The following is a 16,485-nucleotide window of genomic DNA, read 5'->3' on the forward strand; positions in this document are numbered from 1 at the left end:
TGGGCCAGCAACGACCCGCAAGTCATCAGAGACCTCCCGGAGGGGGCCACCTCGACCAGCAGCGAGGCTTGGGTCTCGCACTCACCAGATGATGCTCAGGAGATGACGCTCGGACTTATCTGGCAGTTCCAGACCGACACTCTACGCTATCGCAATAAGCCTGCCAAGCCCCAACGCGTCACGATGAGAACGATATACAGCACTCTAGCGAGCCAGTACGACCCACTGGGATATATCGCTCCCTTCACGACGATGGCCAAGGTGCTTGTCAGGGAGCTGTGGGCCCAAGAACGAGGATGGGACGATCCTCTGCCTCGTCACCAAGAAGAGAAGTGGAAGGCCTGGGAGCAGGAACTTCCCACTCTCCAGCACATCAAGCTGCAGCGGAGCTACTTCCCTCCCTCCGCGGACCTAGAGAGGAGTGTCATCACGCTACATGTATTCTGCGACGCCTCGGAGATGGCGTACGGGTCCGTGGCATACGTCAGAGCGGCAGAGCTTGGAGGTGAAGTCCACGTCTCGTTTGTCCTGGCGCGTTCCCGAGTGGCGCCGAAAAAGCAACAGTCCATCCCAAGACTGGAGCTGTGTGCTGCCCTGAACGGCGCGCAACTGGGAAGGTTCCTGCTCGACGAGCTCCAGCTACCTCTGATGAGCGTCACCATGTGGTCAGACTCAACTACCGTCCTCCAGTGGTTGAAGTCCAGCTCATGTCGGTATAAGGTGTTCGTGGGCACCCGAGTCGCAGAGATTCTGGAGTTGACTGAGGTGAACTGCTGGCGTTATGTAGACACCAAGAGGAACCCTGCTGACGTCATCACGAGAGGGGCAACTCTCCAGGATCTGGCTGAGCCCCACCTGTATCACACGGGACCAGACTTCCTACAGGAGCGGGAGTCAGAGTGGCCAGCCACGCCGGCGTTAGCAGAAGACAGAGAGGACAAAGAGCTGCGTAAGACGTTGTTCTGCGGAGTCACCCAGGTCGTAGACCCTGAGACTACTCCGGGAGAGGAGTGTGAGACGCTCGAAGAGCTGCAGAAGAGGATGTTCTGCTCCAAGGCCGGTCTACCCCTAGATACTACGCTCAGCGCCGAAGATTACACCGCGGCGGAGCTCCTGGTGCTGCAGAGTGCCCAACAGGATGCCTTCTCCCGAGAGCGGGAGTGTCTCGAGAAAGGGAAGCCGATCCCCTCGGACAGTAGACTCCGCGGCTTAGCTCCAGAGCTCGACGGTGTTCTCATTCGCGTGGGTGGCAGACTGCGCCGCGCTCAAGATCTAGACCTAGACACGAAGCATCCCATCGTGCTTCCCACTAAGCATCAGGTCACCAGATTGGTCCTCAAGCACCATGATGACAAAGTGCAGCACGCGGGTGGAGAGCGTGTCTTCGCGGAGGTACGACGGAGATTCTGGATACTCCATGGACGGGAGGCGGTACGGAGATATCAAAGGTCCTGCTCGGACTGCCAGAGGTGGCGAGCCACGCCGCCGCAGCCCATGATGTCCGATCTGCCCGAGGACCGGCTGCGACTGAGACAGGCTCCGTTCCACTCTACTGGGGTCGACTGTTTCGGGCCACTCCTAGTCCGAAACCGGCGAGCCTCCGAAAAGCGGTGGGGCATCATCTACACGTGCCTGACGACGAGAGCAATGCACCTTGAAGTTCTGCACCAGCTCACAAGCGACAGCTTCCTCATGTCCTTCAAGAGGTTCACCTCCAGGCGAGGGACCCCTAAGACCCTCCGGTCGGACAGAGGCACCAACTTCGTCGGTGGTGAGGCCGAGCTGAGAGCGAGCTACGCTGCGATGACTGAGGAGGCCCGTGACCGACTCGCCTCCCAGCAAGTGAAGTTTGAGTTCAACCCCCCAAATGCTCCACACTTCGGGGGAGCCTGGGAGCGGGAGATTCGCTCAGTAAAGAACGTCCTACGTACCATTCTCGGACAGAAGGTGCCTACCGATGAGGTGCTCGGGACTGTACTAGCAGAGATTGAGGGCATCTTGAACTCCCGGCCCCTAGGCTATACCTCCAGTGATGTAGCAGATCTGGATCCCATTACGCCCAACTTCTTGCTGATGGGGCGGCGAGACTCTGCACTGCCTCAGGTAGTCTACGACCCTGCAGAGCTCACCGGAAGAAGATGGTGGAGGCACAGCCAGGTGCTCGCGGACCAGTTTTGGAGGCAGTTCATACTGCACTACCTGCCGACCCTGCAAGTCAGGCAGAAGTGGACGAGGGAGAGAGACAACTTGTCCGAAGGTGCCGTGGTACTGGTGATCGACCAGTCCCTTCCACGCGCCGCCTGGCAGACAGGCAGAGTGACCAAGGTCCTGCCGGGTCCGGATGGAAGGGTGCGGGCGGCCATCGTGGACGTTGGTGGTCGCACTTACACCCGACCTGTGGCACGCCTGATTGAGCTCCCTCAAATTACGAAGGACACTATCACCTCCTACCTCACGCTGCTTAGAGCAGCCTAGCCAGTGTGCCTTCCCTAGTTTAAATGAAACCGAGGGTTTCATGGGGCGGCTGTTATGAAGGCCCACAACTTAGAGCCAGTTGGTTTCCCCGGGTCGGCCCTATTTTGCCCCTGTTGTTTCCTTTATTATTTTCCATATTATTCATGTACGTTTTCATGAAGGTGTATGTATTGTTATTGTAATGTTTATGTATATGTTTGATGACGTGGTATATCCGGGGTGTGTCCGTGACCCGGATGCTGTGTCCGTGACCCGGATGCTGTGTCCGGTTGATATATATAGGGACGGAAGTGCTCTGTGCGATCAGAGTGATGAGAGTAACGAGAGTGAGAAGAAGCAGAGAGAACGAGAAGTCGATCTAAGATGGCGGAGTCAGTAACACGCACACCGTGCTGAAGCTGAAGACCTGAAGAGTGATTATTGAGTTCACAACTGTGATAGCCCGTTTAGCTGTGTCCCCGTTAGCCAGCCTTGCCAGCAGCCGGCTGCTAACGTTGGACCAAGCGAGACCCAAGCTGGACAGAGCCGTCGCCTCCACGAGTGGATTGCGACCGACCGCTGACTCCACCGGAGCTTACCGTGGACCCCCGGACCTGAGCCCTTCACACCTCGTCGTGGACTACGAAGAAGCCCCTTTCCCTTCGAGTTGCTACGTCACCCCCCCCCTTTGTCTGCTACCTTCCTCGAAGCACATGCGAGCTCCAACCAGGCCTCAACGCGCTCCTTTCAGTCCGGGACTCTAAGCCTGTTCAGGCCAGATACTGTGAGTGAGTGAGTGTGTGTGTGGCCGGCGGGGAGGGAGTATATTTGGGATGTGTATAATTTGTATAAATAAATGTGTTTGTTCATATGGGATACCGTTACTGTGTGTTTAGTCGTCTGTTAGCGAATGTTAATGCTAATGCTAATGCTAATGCTAATGCTAATGCTAACGATAGTACTGCTAGTCTAAAGGGTTGCTGGCGCCCCCTGCCTGTATCCTCCTACACTGCCTATTTAGCTCAGAGTTAGTTAGATAACCAGCCCTTCCTAAATTCTACAGTCCTTTTAGCTACTCCCTGGTTACACTTATCCTGAAGTGATTTTGAAAATGTAAGGATACTGGGGTGTTAGAACGCACATATCTAGGATACTCACACGGTGACCCCTGTGAGTATTTTTTTTAAATATCTTTGCACTCGATCAAATTTCATGACTTTTCCTAGATATGTGCGTTCTACCACCCCAGTATCCTTACATTTTTTAAATCACTTCAGGATGAGATAGTATAAAGCTGTTTTGCAGTTTTTCTGTGTAGGAGGCAGGCTAAAAAAAGAAGCTCCCTCTAGTGATCTCTGTGTGTAAATAGCAGATTTACATTCTAAAAAGGGGGTCTGTAGGTAAAATAGGCAGGCTGAAATTTGATCAAGTGCAAAGATAGATTTTTTCTTTTTTACTCACAGGGGTCACCGTGACCCCTCACAGCTCTTCTAGTGTTAATTATTTCCTGGTCAGTGGAATGTCTGATTTTTAATTGTTCGGAGATCTACAACTTTCTGTCTGAAAGCCTCAGAGTGCTCTTCTGATCTCACCATGGTGATGCCACTCACTCAATCAAGAGCAAAGCAAACTAAATGTCTGAGGTTTAAATAAGACACGCTCCTCCAAAACCCTCTCTAACCATCTTCTAATCATTTGCACCTGGTGTGATGCACTTGATTCAAACTTTCGGCATTTTAAGTAGTAATAAATGTGGGGGTGTCCTAACTTTTTCCTCAGAAGAAAATGACATTTCTATGAATTACATTTCACAAGTATTTCTTTTCAGTTTTATTTGTTTAGTTATATTACCTCCATCAAATGTCACTCTGCTGAAAAAGACCATGGTTTTCATGGGGTGTCCTATCTTTTACACATGACTATGTGTGTGTGTGTGTTGGTATGTGTGTGGGTTGTGTGCGCGTCTCTGTGTGTGTGTGTGTATTGTGCACGTGCATGTGCGCTTGTGTGTTGTGTGCGTGCACGTGTTGTGTGCGTGCACGTGTGTTGTGTGTGTGTGTGTGTGTGTGTGTGTGTATTACTTGAGTGTCTCTGCCAGGTAGAAGCTCTGCTGGACGTCGTCGTGAGCGGGGTTGGTGGCGTAGACGTCTCTCACGCCGCTGTAGCCCCCCTCCACCCTGCAGTGCTTCTCTAGAGCCTGGGGGGGAGGGGAGGGAGAGGGGGGGGGGAGGGGAGGGAGAGGGGGGGGGGGGGGGAGGGAGAGGGGGAGGGGGGGAAGGGAGGGAGGGGGAGGAGAGGGGGAGAAGGAGAGGGGGAGAGAGGGTTGGAGAGCGATGAGTCAAGTTTGTTGCGTCACGTTACACAGTGTGAGATAGTAACATTTTTAGGCTTCGGTTCCTACAAGACAATAAGACAACAGACAATAAGACAACAGACAATAAGACAACAGACATAAGACAACAGACAATAACACAACAGACAATAAGACAACAGACAATAGATATAAGACAACAGACAATAAGACATCACTCTTGATGTAAACAGTGACAGTAGTGAGGACATAGTCAGGTGGATAACGTGGAGACTCTCTGTTCAACTTCAGACGGAGCTCCAGTGTGAGGTGTTGTATGTCATGTGGTTTAGTAGACCCAGATAGAGGACTGTATTGAGTCAGGAACTTGACTTGTAAACATACTTTCGTTCAAAAGCAAGAACTGTGTGTTCATCTTGTTAGGTGTAGTTTTGTGTTTTTAGCATGTCGATGTTCTCTCAGCATGTTGTGATGTTATTAAAATACAGTTTAGACCTTCGTAACGATGTGTTTTGTTAGCCGCTAGCTGTTAGCAGCGTTCGTAGCTGTGGCTGCGTTCAGAGTCACTTTTCTCCCATTCAGTGTTTGAGGTATACCAACATTCAAATACGCCTGTCCTGTTCAACTTTTCTCCGATTTCAATGTATGACACATCATTTGAAAGCTTACAATCTGTAGTTTAAGCACATGTAAAAAATTACTTTGCCTTCTGGTTGCACATTTCACCAGACCGCGTCACATATGTGTGTGTGTGTGTGTGTGTGTGTGTGTGTGTGTGTGTGTATCACCCATCTGGGAGCAGGAGAGACTGGGCTGTAGCGTTTTGGGTTGTGTGTGTGTCCATGCCTGTGTATGTGTGTGTGTGTGTGTGTGTGTGTCCATGCCTGTGTGCTGTGTGTGTGTGTCCATGCCTCTGTGCTGTGTGTGTGTTTGTTTCCATGCCTATGTGTGTCCATGCCTGTGTGTGTGTGTGTGTGTGTGTGTGTGTGTCCCACCTGCACGGCCTCCCAGCCCCAGTCCCTGTACTTGGGGTCGTGTGTGAACCTCCACATGTACATGTACGTCTCTATGACCTCGGGCCGCAGGATGAAGTACTTCTCGTTCTGCCGCGTGGCGATCGCCTCCACGCCCCCGTCAAACCTGAACGCCTCCGGACCCAGCTTCAGATCTACACACACACACACACACACACACACACACACACACACACGGCAAGTTTATTTGTATAGCACATTTCATACAACAGGGGCAATTCAAAGTGCTTTACATACATTATAAAAAAATACAGCAAGAGGAGCATAGTAACACACACACACGCACAGACACGCACAAACACACACGCATGCATGTGTGTGTGCGTGTGTGCGTGTGCGTGTGCGTGCGTGTGAGTGTGTGTGCTGTCTGGACCTCTAGTAATAACAGAGAGAAAAGACAGAGAGAAAAATATATATATATCTAGAGAGAAAAGAGAACAGAGAGATTGATGGTAAATAATATTGGAGAGTGTGAGTGAGAGGGACAGAGAGGCTGATGGGTAAATAATAAGAGTGAGAGGGAGAGAAGAAGAGTTTCCTAGACAGAAGATAAGACTATCTACTCTTCTCTGCCCGTACCAGAGAAGTGTGAATGAAATATCCTCTTCAGAACAGAAGGGTCTGTGTGTGTGCGCGTGTGTGTGCGTGTGTGTGTGTGTGCATGTGTGTGTGTGTGTGTGTGCGTGTGTGTCGGCTACTCACTAGTGTGGAGGTAGGACACGTGGCAGGATTGGGGTGTGAGGTACGGGGTAAAGGTGTGTGATGGCATATTAATTTTCCTTCTGTCTCTCCCTCTCTCTCTCTCTCTCTCTCTCTCTCTCTCTCTCTCTCTCTCTCTCTCTCTCTCTCTCTCTCTCCCTCTCTCTCCCCCTCTCTCTCTCTCTCTCTCTCTCTCTCCCTGTCTCTCTCTCTCTCTCCTTGTCTCTCTCTCTCTCTCTCTCTCTCTCCCTCTCTCTCCCTCCCTGTCTCTCTCTCTCTCTCTCTGGAGGTAAGGTGCCAGGTGTGTGAGGGGTGAAAGGTCAGGGGTGTGTCAGGTGTGTGAGGGGTCAAGGGGGGTCAGGTGTATGAGGGGTCAGGGGTGAAAGGTCAGGTATGTGAGGGGCCAGGGGGGGGGGGGGTCAGGTGTGTGATGGGTCAGGTGTGTGACGGGCCAGGGGTGAAAGGTCAGGTGTGTGAGGGGTGAAAGGTCAGGTGTGTGAGGGGGGGGTGGGTAAGGTGACTCACTGGTGCGGGCGTAGCTCTCGTGGCAGGTGCGGGCGATCTCTGCGGCCAGCTCCATCTGGCGGCCCGTCTGGTCCTCCGGAGCCCCGTCCGCCCCCAGGGCGATCATCCCCCCCGCGAAGCACGTCAGGTGGCCCATCTTGTGCTCCAGCAGACCCCCCTTCCACTCTGCTATGTAGGTCAGACCCCCACTGGACCTGCGCACCAGGTTGGTCTCTATGGCCTGCAGGACAGACAGACAGACAGGCAGACAGACAGGCAGACAGACAGAGAGGTAGACAGAGAGGCAGACAGACAGAGAGGCAGACAGACAGAGAGGCAGACAGACAGAGAGACAGACAGGCAGACAGACAGAGAGGCAGACAGACAGAGAGACAGACAGGCAGACAGACAGACAGAGAGACAGGCAGGCAGAGAGGCAGGCAGGCAGAGAGGCAGACAGACAGAGAGGCAGACAGACAGAGACAGACAGGCAGACAGAGAGGCAGACAAGCAGACAGACAGACAGACAAACAGACAGGCAGGCAGAGAGGCAGACAGACACAGACAGACAGACAGACAGTACATGTTAATACTGACAAAATACTCTGATGAAATTACATTTTACGTAGCCTAGCTTATTCGCGACAAACCAGTTAATGGAAACCGTTTCCTTCGTCTCTGGACAGTCTGCAGCATGGCCAATGCTATGTCAACATGGCCAATGCTATGCTAGCCAATGCTATGTCAACATGGCCAATGCTATGCTAGCCAATGCTATGTCAACATGGCCAATGCTATGCTAGCCAATGCTATGTCAACATGGCCAATGCTAGCTGACACGCAATAATCATTATCACTTTCCCAAGTGAAACAAATTCCTGAATTCCTGTCTAATTGAAACTAATTCCTCTCTCCGTTTTGCAATATGTTTACATTCTTGTGATAAGTAGGGCTGGGTTCAAAAAATCGATTTCCCGATTCTGAATCGATCTTCATTAAATTAGCGATATATCGATTCATAAATCCCGAGATCGATCTTTTTTTTTTTTTTTTTTTTTTTTGCTTGCAGCTTCAACCCGCAACGAGATCTCGTGGCCAGATCTCGCGCTACAATAATGTATCATATCTCACGCAACGTGAGGTCTCAACACTAAAATCTAAAAACATGGCGATGGCAGGGACACTCAAGTCACCACCAGGCTTAAAGTCAGATGTCTGGGTGCATTTTGGATTTTAAAAATGTGACGATAGAGATGAGCTGGACAAAAGCAAAGTCATATGTAAATAAAAAGTACATTCATGTAACTGCTTTGGAGTCAATTCATTGATATGTTTAACAATGCTACATGTTATAGGGTTCCTTGAACCATTTATAGCATTAGTTCGGAGAATCTCTTTCATATTCAAGCAAAAAATGTATATTGTAACTAGATCGAATCGGAATCGAATCGAATCGAATCGAATCGTGAATCGAATCGAATCGAATCGAATCCGGAGCTGTGAATCGGAATCGAATCGTTTTGGGAAATCAGTGGCGATACCCAGCCCTAGTGATAAGGATCATATACTGTATATAAGTCTACTAGTCCATATGTTTATATGTTTATAAAACTACACAGTTACATGCTAACTCCCCCCTGTCTATATACCCCCCTGTGAATAGGCCATATAGTGTATAGAAGTATAGAAGTTCACATAATAGATACATTCTCAGATGTCTACCGATCACTTATCCCCCTATTGTTATTTATATCCCCCCCTCATGATGTCTCATTCTTGTTTTTTTATTATCTTTGGACTGTGTTTGTTTGTTAGCACCTAGGGTTTGTATTTGAATTTCGTTGTACCTGTTACAATGACAATAAAGATCATTCATTCATTTTCTCTCCTGGTTTGTTCGTTTACTTCCACAACTGTGTGTACCGTAGACACGTAGCCTATACCGCCTCATCCTCTGACCAAATTACGTTTTACGTAGCCTAGCTTATTCGCTCTAAACCAGTTAATGGAAACGTGCATACTTTGCATTTCCTGATGCGCATTTTGAAATGTGCTTTTATGGAAACACAGCTACTGATACACCAGGCTAGGCTGCAGAGCTGGGGGCTCAGCTGGGAGACACCGATGTGTGTGTGTGTGTGTGTGTGCGTGTGTGTGTGTATGTGTGTGTGTGTGTAAATGCATTTATTCTGCCGTCTGATCCGAGCGCCACCCAGTGCCCCCCCCCCATACCACCCCCCCCGTCAAACAACTTATTCTGCCCTATCCTCACAGTCCTCTATTGTCTCTTTTCATTAACACCATTTCATATTCAGTCGCTTTCTCTCCCTCTCTCTCTCTCCCCATCCCTCTCTCTCTCCCTCCCTCCCTCTCTCTCTCTCTCGCTGGAGGAAGATAAGAATATGAAATGCCTCCCATCTCCCCTGAGTGACATTTTCAGAAGGTGTTTCCTACCTGGCCTCCTGTCCCTGTCTGTGTTCAGAAGGCAGTGTCAGTGTTATTCTGTGTCTGTGTTCAGGAGGTCAGTGTCAGTGTTATTCTGTGTCTGTGTTCAGGAGGTCAGTGTTATTCTGTGTCTGTGTTCAGGAGGTCAGTGTTAGTGTTATTCTGTGTCTGTGTTCAGGAGGTCAGTGTCAGTGTTATTCTGTGTCTGTGTTCAGGTGGTCAGTGTTATTCTGTGTCTGTGTTCAGGAGGTCAGTGTTAGTGTTATTCTGTGTCTGTGTTCAGGAGGTCAGTGTTAGTGTTATTCTGTGTCTGTGTTCAGGAGGTCAGTGTTAGTGTTATTCTGTGTCTGTGTTCAGGAGGTCAGTGTTAGTGTTATTCTGTGTCTGTGTTCAGGAGGTCAGTGTTAGTGTTATTCTGTGTCTGTGTTCAGGAGGTCAGTGTTATTCTGTGTCTGTGTTCAGGAGGTCAGTGTTAGTGTTATTCTGTGTCTGTGTTCAGGAGGTCAGTGTTAGTGTTATTCTGTGTCTGTGTTCAGGAGGTCAGTGTTATTCTGTGTCTCTGTTCATTTACATTTACATTTACATTTTTGGCATTTAGCAGACGCCTTATTCCAAAGCGACTTACAATCAATACATTTGAATGCTAAGCATGTGAATCATCAGTCCACCATTCGTGGCAGGAAGAGTAATCTAGCTCAGGCCCGGGGCCATTGATAGAAGGAGAAACCTTCTTCTACCACCTTCTTCTAAAACCTTTAAAATATATATATATATATATATACTGGAGGAACAGAGAAGCAGTACAAAGGGGGCAATAGAAGTTCTTAGGGACACAGTAGAGGGGAAAGCGGACGTCTTTAGGAGACGTAGTGCTGAGGAGCAGAATATGTCTCAGGAGGAGCAGTTAAGGTGTAACCTGAAGAGGTGGGTCTTCAGTCTACGACGGAAGATGGGTAGTGACTCTGCCGTTCTGACAGCCGTGGGGAGCTCATTCCACCAGCGGGGAGCCAGAGTTGTGAAGAGACGTGATCGGGCAGCACGACTGCTGTGCAGAGGTGGTGGGGCCAGTCGGCCAGCCGAGGTGGAGGAGCGGAGTGAGCGGGCTGGAGTTTGGGGGGATACCATTTCCTTCAGGTAGGCAGGGGCTGTCCCTTTAGCTGCCTGATATGCAAGCACCAGGGTCTTGAATCGGATGCGAGCTGCTACCGGGAGCCAGTGCAGGGTGCGAAGGAGAGGGGTGACATGAGAGTATTTGGGGAGGTTGAATACCAGACGTGCAGCAGCGTTCTGGATGAGCTGCAGAGGTCTAATGGCGTAGGCGGGGAGACCAGCCAGGAGTACGTTGTAGTAATCCAGGCGGGAGATGACCAGTGCCTGGGTCAAGAGTTGCGCTGCCTCTCTGGTAAGGAATGGTCGTATCCTTCTGATGTTGTAGAGGAAGAATCTGCAGGAGCGAGCCGTTGCTGCAATGTTCTCCGCACAGGATAGTCGGTTATCCAGGATCACTCCAAGATTCTTGGCTGTCAGGGAGGGGGTTACAGTAGAGTTTTCCACTGTGATAGAGAAGTCTTGGAGAGGGCAGGCTTTCCCGGGGATGAAGAGGAGCTCGGTCTTGTTAAGATTGAGCTTGAGATGGTGGTCAGCCATCCAAGTTGAGATGTCAGCGAGACATGCAGAGATACGGGTTGCCACGTGTACATCAGACGGGGGGAAGGACAAGAAGAGTTGAGTGTCGTCTGCGTAGCTGTGGTAGGAGAGCCTGTGTGAAGAGATTACCGAGCCAAGAGACTTGGTGTAGAGAGAGAAAAGTAGGGGCCCTAGGACAGAACCCTGGGGTACCCCAGTGGAGAGGGTTCGTGGAGAAGACAGCGATTCTCTCCAGGTCACCTGGTAGGAGCGGCCCGCCAGGTAGGAAGAAAACCAGGAGTGTGCGGTGCCAGAGATGCCCAGTTCTGAGAGGATGGAGAGAAGGATCTGGTGATTGACTGTGTCGAAGGCAGCAGACAGGTCAAGGAGAATGAGAACAGAGGAGAGGGAGGAAGCTTGGGCAGAGTGGAGGGCTTCTGTGACAGCAAGGAGCGCAGTCTCAGTGGAGTGCCCAGCCTTGAAGCCGGATTGGTGGGGGTCTAAGTGTTCCATCTTCCGGAGATAGTCAGTCGGTTGTTTAGATGCCGCGCGTTCAAGGGTTTTGGAAGGAGGAGAGAAGGGATACAGGTCTGTAATTGTGGACAGATGAAGGGTCAAGGGTAGGTTTCTTGAGGAGGGGCTTGACTCTGGCTATTTTGAAGGCCGCTGGGACAGATCCTGTGGATAGGGAGGAGTTGATTAGGGTGGTACGGTAAGGAAGGATATCGGTGGAAATGGATTGGAGGGAGGGGATGGGATCAAGAGGGCATGTGGTTGCCCGTTTTGATGTGATAAGTGTGAGAATCTCATCGGGGGAGAGGGGGGAAAAAGATGACAAGCCAGAGACCGAGTGTCGAGGAGAGAGTTTGGAAGGGGTGTTAGCATCGTTAGTAGGAGGAGGGAAAAGGTGCTGCTGATGTCGTCCACCTTTTTTTCAAAGTAGGTGACAAAGTCATCGGCGGACAGGGAGGAAGGAGGAGGGGGAGGAGGTGGATTAAGGAGTGAAGAGAAAGTGGAGAACAGTTTTCTAGGATTAGAGGCAGAAGAATGTATTTTGGAATGATAGTAGGATGCTTTAGCAGCTGATGCCGAGGAGGCGTAGTTGGAAAGGAGAGAGTGATAGAGGTTAAGGTCATCAGAAAGGCCAGTTTTTCTCCATTTCCTCTCAGCTGCTCTGAGCTCAAGTCTACAAGCATGTAGCGTTTCAGAGAGCCAGGGAGCTCGAGGAGAGGATCGAGCTGGCTTCAAGGTTAGTGGACAGAGGGTGTCGAAGGATGAGGTGAGAGCGGACAGGAGGGTTGAGGATGCCGCATCAGTGGATAGAAGGGAGAAGGATTCGACAGAGGGTAGGGAGGATAGGACAGAAGAAGAGAGGGTGATGGGGGACAGGGTACGTAGGTTATGACGAGAGGGTCTTAAGTGGTTAGAGGCTGACAGGGAAGAGGAGGTTTTGAGGGGAAGGGAGAAGGATATAAAGTGGTGATCAGAAACTGGAAGAGGGGTAACGGTAAGGTTGGAAGTGTGGGAAGATCTGGTGAAGACAAGGTCGAGCTGATTGCCTGCCTTATGAGTCGGAGGAGAGGGGGACAGGGTAAGGCCGAAGGAGAGGAGAAGGTCAAGTACTCCGGATGAGAGAAGCTTCTCTGATTGGAAATTGAAGTCACCTAGTAGTACGAGCGGAGTGCCATCATCAGGGAAGGAGCTGAGAAGGCCATCCATCTCGCCTAGGAAGTCACCGAGCTGGCCTGGGGGGCGATAGATGACAACAATGTGGAGTTTGACCGGGGAGGCGACAAAAGCAGCATGAAATTCAAAGGAGGATATAGACAGGTGTGCCAGGGGAAGGACAGTATGTGACCACTTGGGCGTCCCTGTGCCTCCCGCTCGGCCAGAGGGTCTAGGGGAATGAGAAAAGGAGTAGGCGCCAGAGAGGGCTGCTGGTGTAGCTGTGTTTTCTGGTGTGATCCAGGTTTCAGTGAGAGCAAGGAAATTGAGGGCCATAAGAGATGCATAAGCTGAGATAGCGTCAGCTTTCCGGACCCCCGACTGGCAATTCCAGAGACCGCCTGCGACGGTCAAGTCATGGTCAGTAGAAGAAGGTGGGTAGATGAGATTGGAAGGGTTGCAAGGGGGGATGTAGCATCTCGGTGTCCTCCTGAGTGTCAGAAGAACAGGAATAGGGAGAAAGCACATTGTGATATAAGTCCGTAGAGGGGAAGAGTGCTAATGAACCAACAGAAGTAGGAGTAGCTAAGCGCACTCAGTAGACCGATGTGACAAGAGAAGACAGCAACACTACAAACAACTGGAAGAGAAGGTACTTAGTACCCTGGCTTCCTCTCAGGCCTTCCTCGATGGACTCCCACAGATAGACTCCCTTGTCTTGTTGTCACGAGTCTTAGTGTCAGGAGGCTGTCGCAGAGGCTGTCGCTCTCAGACAGGCCAGATATGTATGGACACTAGCAGGCTTATAGCCCCTCCCCACTAACGAGCACTAATGAGAACGACTGTTCAGGAGGTCAGTGTAATTCTGTGTCTGTGTTCAGGAGGTCAGTGTTATTCTGTGTTCAGGAGGTCAGTGTTAGTGTGTCTTACACACACACACGCACGCACATGCATTACATACACACATACACACACGCACGCACGCACGCACGCACGCACGCACGCACGCACGCACGCACGCACGCACGCACACACACACACACACACACAGGAGCGCAACATTGAGTTAATCTATTTCTCTTCCAATCAGGGAGAGGGCAGACAGGGCAGCTGTGGCAACAGGGAGAGAAGGCGTGTGTGTGTGTGTGTGTGTGTGTGTGTGTGTGACATGAATAAAAGAACAGCTCCTGCTTGCCTGCTGGTTGGCCCACCTACCTCAGCAGTCCCTACCCAGATACCTGTCTGCCTGTCTGCCTGCCTGTCTGTCTGTCTGTCTGTCTGCCTGCCTGTCTGTCTCTCCAGCTGTCTGTCTGTTTGTCTGCCTGCCTGCCTGTCTGTCTCTCCAGCTGTCTGCCTGCCTGTCTCTCCAGCTGTCTGTCTGTCTCTCTGCCTGCCTGTCTGTCTCTCTTCCTGTTTGTCTGCCTGTCTGCCTGCCTGCCTGCCCGTCTGTCTCTCCAGCTGTCTGTCTGTCTGCCTGCCTGCCTGTCTCTGCCTGCCTGCCTGTCTCTCTCCAACTGTCTGTCTGTCTCCCTGACCCACATACAACATAGTACCACAGAGCAACAGGTGCAGGTTCTGTCTGTCTCTCTGCCTGCCTGCCTGCCTACCTACCTGTCTCTCTTTCTGCCTGCCTACCCACTTGTCTCTCTCTCTGATTACCTGTCTGTCTGCCAACTACCTGTCTGTCTGTCTGTCTGTCTCTCTGCCTGTCTCTCTCTCCAGCTGTCTGTCTGTCTGTCTGCCTGCCTGTCTCTCCAGCTGTCTGTCTGTCTGCCTGCCTGTCTGTCTCTCTGCCTGTTTGTCTGCCTGCCTGCCTGCCTGTCTGTCTGTCTGTCTCTCCAGCCGTCTGTTTGCCTGCCTGCCTGTCTCTCTGTCTGCCTGCCTGCCTCTCCAACTGTCTGTCTGTCTCTCTGACCCACATACAACATAGTACCACAGAGCATCAGGTTCTGTCTGTCTCTCTGTCTGCCTACCCACTTGTCTCTCTCTCTGACTACCTGTCTGTCTGCCAACTACCTGTCTGTCTGTCTGCCTACCTACTTGTCTGTCTGTCTACCTGTCTCTCCTGCCTGACCCACCTCCCATACAGAACCAGAACTCTCTCTCAACCCATCTGAGGGTGGCAGTGGGGGGGTGGGGGAGGCTGGGGGGGCAGTGGGGAGGGCTGGGGGGTTTACCTGTCTCATCCAGATGGAAGGTGGCAGTGGGGGGGGGGGGGAGGCTGGGGGGGCTGGGCTGGGGGCTGGGGAGGGGGGTGGGGGCTGAAGACAGGGTGGAATGAATAGAGAACTAGGCTGAAGCAGCCGCCTGGGAAGTTAACAGCAGACACACACTTCCAAACCCCCCCCCCCCTCCCCTCCTCCTCCAAACCTCCTCCAAACCTGCCCCCCCCTCCCCTCCTCCTCCTCCTCCTCCTCCCCCAAACCTGCCCCCTTCTCCCCTCCTCCTCCCCTCCTCCAAACCTGCCCCCCCCTCCCCTCCTCCTCCAAACCTGCCCCCCCCTCCCCTCCTCCTCCAAACCTGCCCCCCCCTCCCCTCCTCCTCCAAACCTGCCCCCCCCCTCCCCTCCTCCTCCAAACCTGCCCCCCCTCCCCTCCTCCTCCAAACCTGCCCCCCCCTCCCCTCCTCCTCCAAACCTGCCCCCCCCTCCCCTCCTCCTCCAAACCTGCCCCCGCCTCCCCTCCTCCTCCAAACCTGCCCCCCCTCCCCTCCTCCTCCAAACCTGCCCCCCCCTCCCCTCCTCCTCCAAACCTGCCCCCCCCTCCCCTCCCCAAACCTGCCCCCCCCTCCCCTCCTCCTCCAAACCTGCCCCCCCCTCCCCTCCTCCTCCAAACCTGCCCCCCCCTCCCCTCCTCCTCCAAACCTGCCCCCCCCTCCCCTCCTCCTCCAAACCTGCCCCCCCCCTCCCCTCCTCCTCCAAACCTGCCCCCCCTCCCCTCCTCCTCCAAACCTGCCCCCCCCTCCCCTCCTCCTCCAAACCTGCCCCCCCCTCCCCTCCTCCTCCAAACCTGCCCCCCCCTCCCCTCCTCCTCCAAACCTGCCCCCCCCTCCCCTCCTCCTCCAAACCTGCCCCCCCTCCCCTCCTCCTCCAAACCTGCCCCCCCTCCCCTCCTCCTCCAAACCTGCCCCCCACCTCCCCTCCTCCTCCAAACCTCCCCCCCCCCTCCCCCAAACCTGCCCCCCCTCCCCTCCTCCTCCAAACCTGCCCCCCCTCCCCTCCTCCTCCAAACCTGCCCCCCCTCCCCTCCTCCTCCAAACCTGCCCCCCCTCCCCTCCTCCTCCAAACCTGCCCCCCCTCCCCTCCTCCTCCAAACCTGCCCCCCCCCTCCCCTCCTCCAAACCTGCCCCCCCCTCCCCTCCAAACCTGCCCCCCCCCCCCCCTCCTCCTCCAAGCCTACTGTAAGAAATGGTCTGATGTCCTTGCAACAGAAATCCACGCACGTTTCGGTGACCTGCGATTTAACGTTAGCTGGCAATGGTTTGGAGAAAAAGTTGGGCATTGAAAGTTGGCTAGTGCTAGCATCAGCTATGCTGCATCCATGGTCAACATGATTGGTGTCACAGGGCCCTGACCTGGTCATGGTGTCACAGAGCCCTGACCTGGTCATGGTGTCATAGAGCCCTGACCTGGTCATGGTGTCACAGAGCCCTGACCTGGTCATGATGTCACAGAGCCCTGACCTGGTCATGGTGTCACAGAGCCCTGACCTGGTCATGGTGTCACAGAGCCCTGACCTGGTCATGGTG

General features: G+C 52.6%; 1 protein-coding gene across 1 annotated transcript in view; it reads right to left on the reverse strand.

Annotated features, from left to right (window-relative positions):
- The window catches only part of man1a1 (mannosidase, alpha, class 1A, member 1), a 135,836-nt gene that overhangs the window by 22,408 nt on the left and 96,943 nt on the right, over positions 1-16,485 (reverse strand). The window contains 3 exon segments of the mRNA XM_080526510.1: positions 4,536-4,651; positions 5,761-5,933; positions 7,024-7,243. Of these exon segments, the coding sequence (XP_080382636.1) occupies positions 4,536-4,651; positions 5,761-5,933; positions 7,024-7,243 (509 nt within the window).

The sequence above is a fragment of the Nansenia antarctica genome (assembly GCF_963989245.1).
Source record: "Nansenia antarctica genome assembly, chromosome: 3".
NCBI lineage: Eukaryota > Metazoa > Chordata > Actinopteri > Argentiniformes > Microstomatidae > Nansenia > Nansenia antarctica.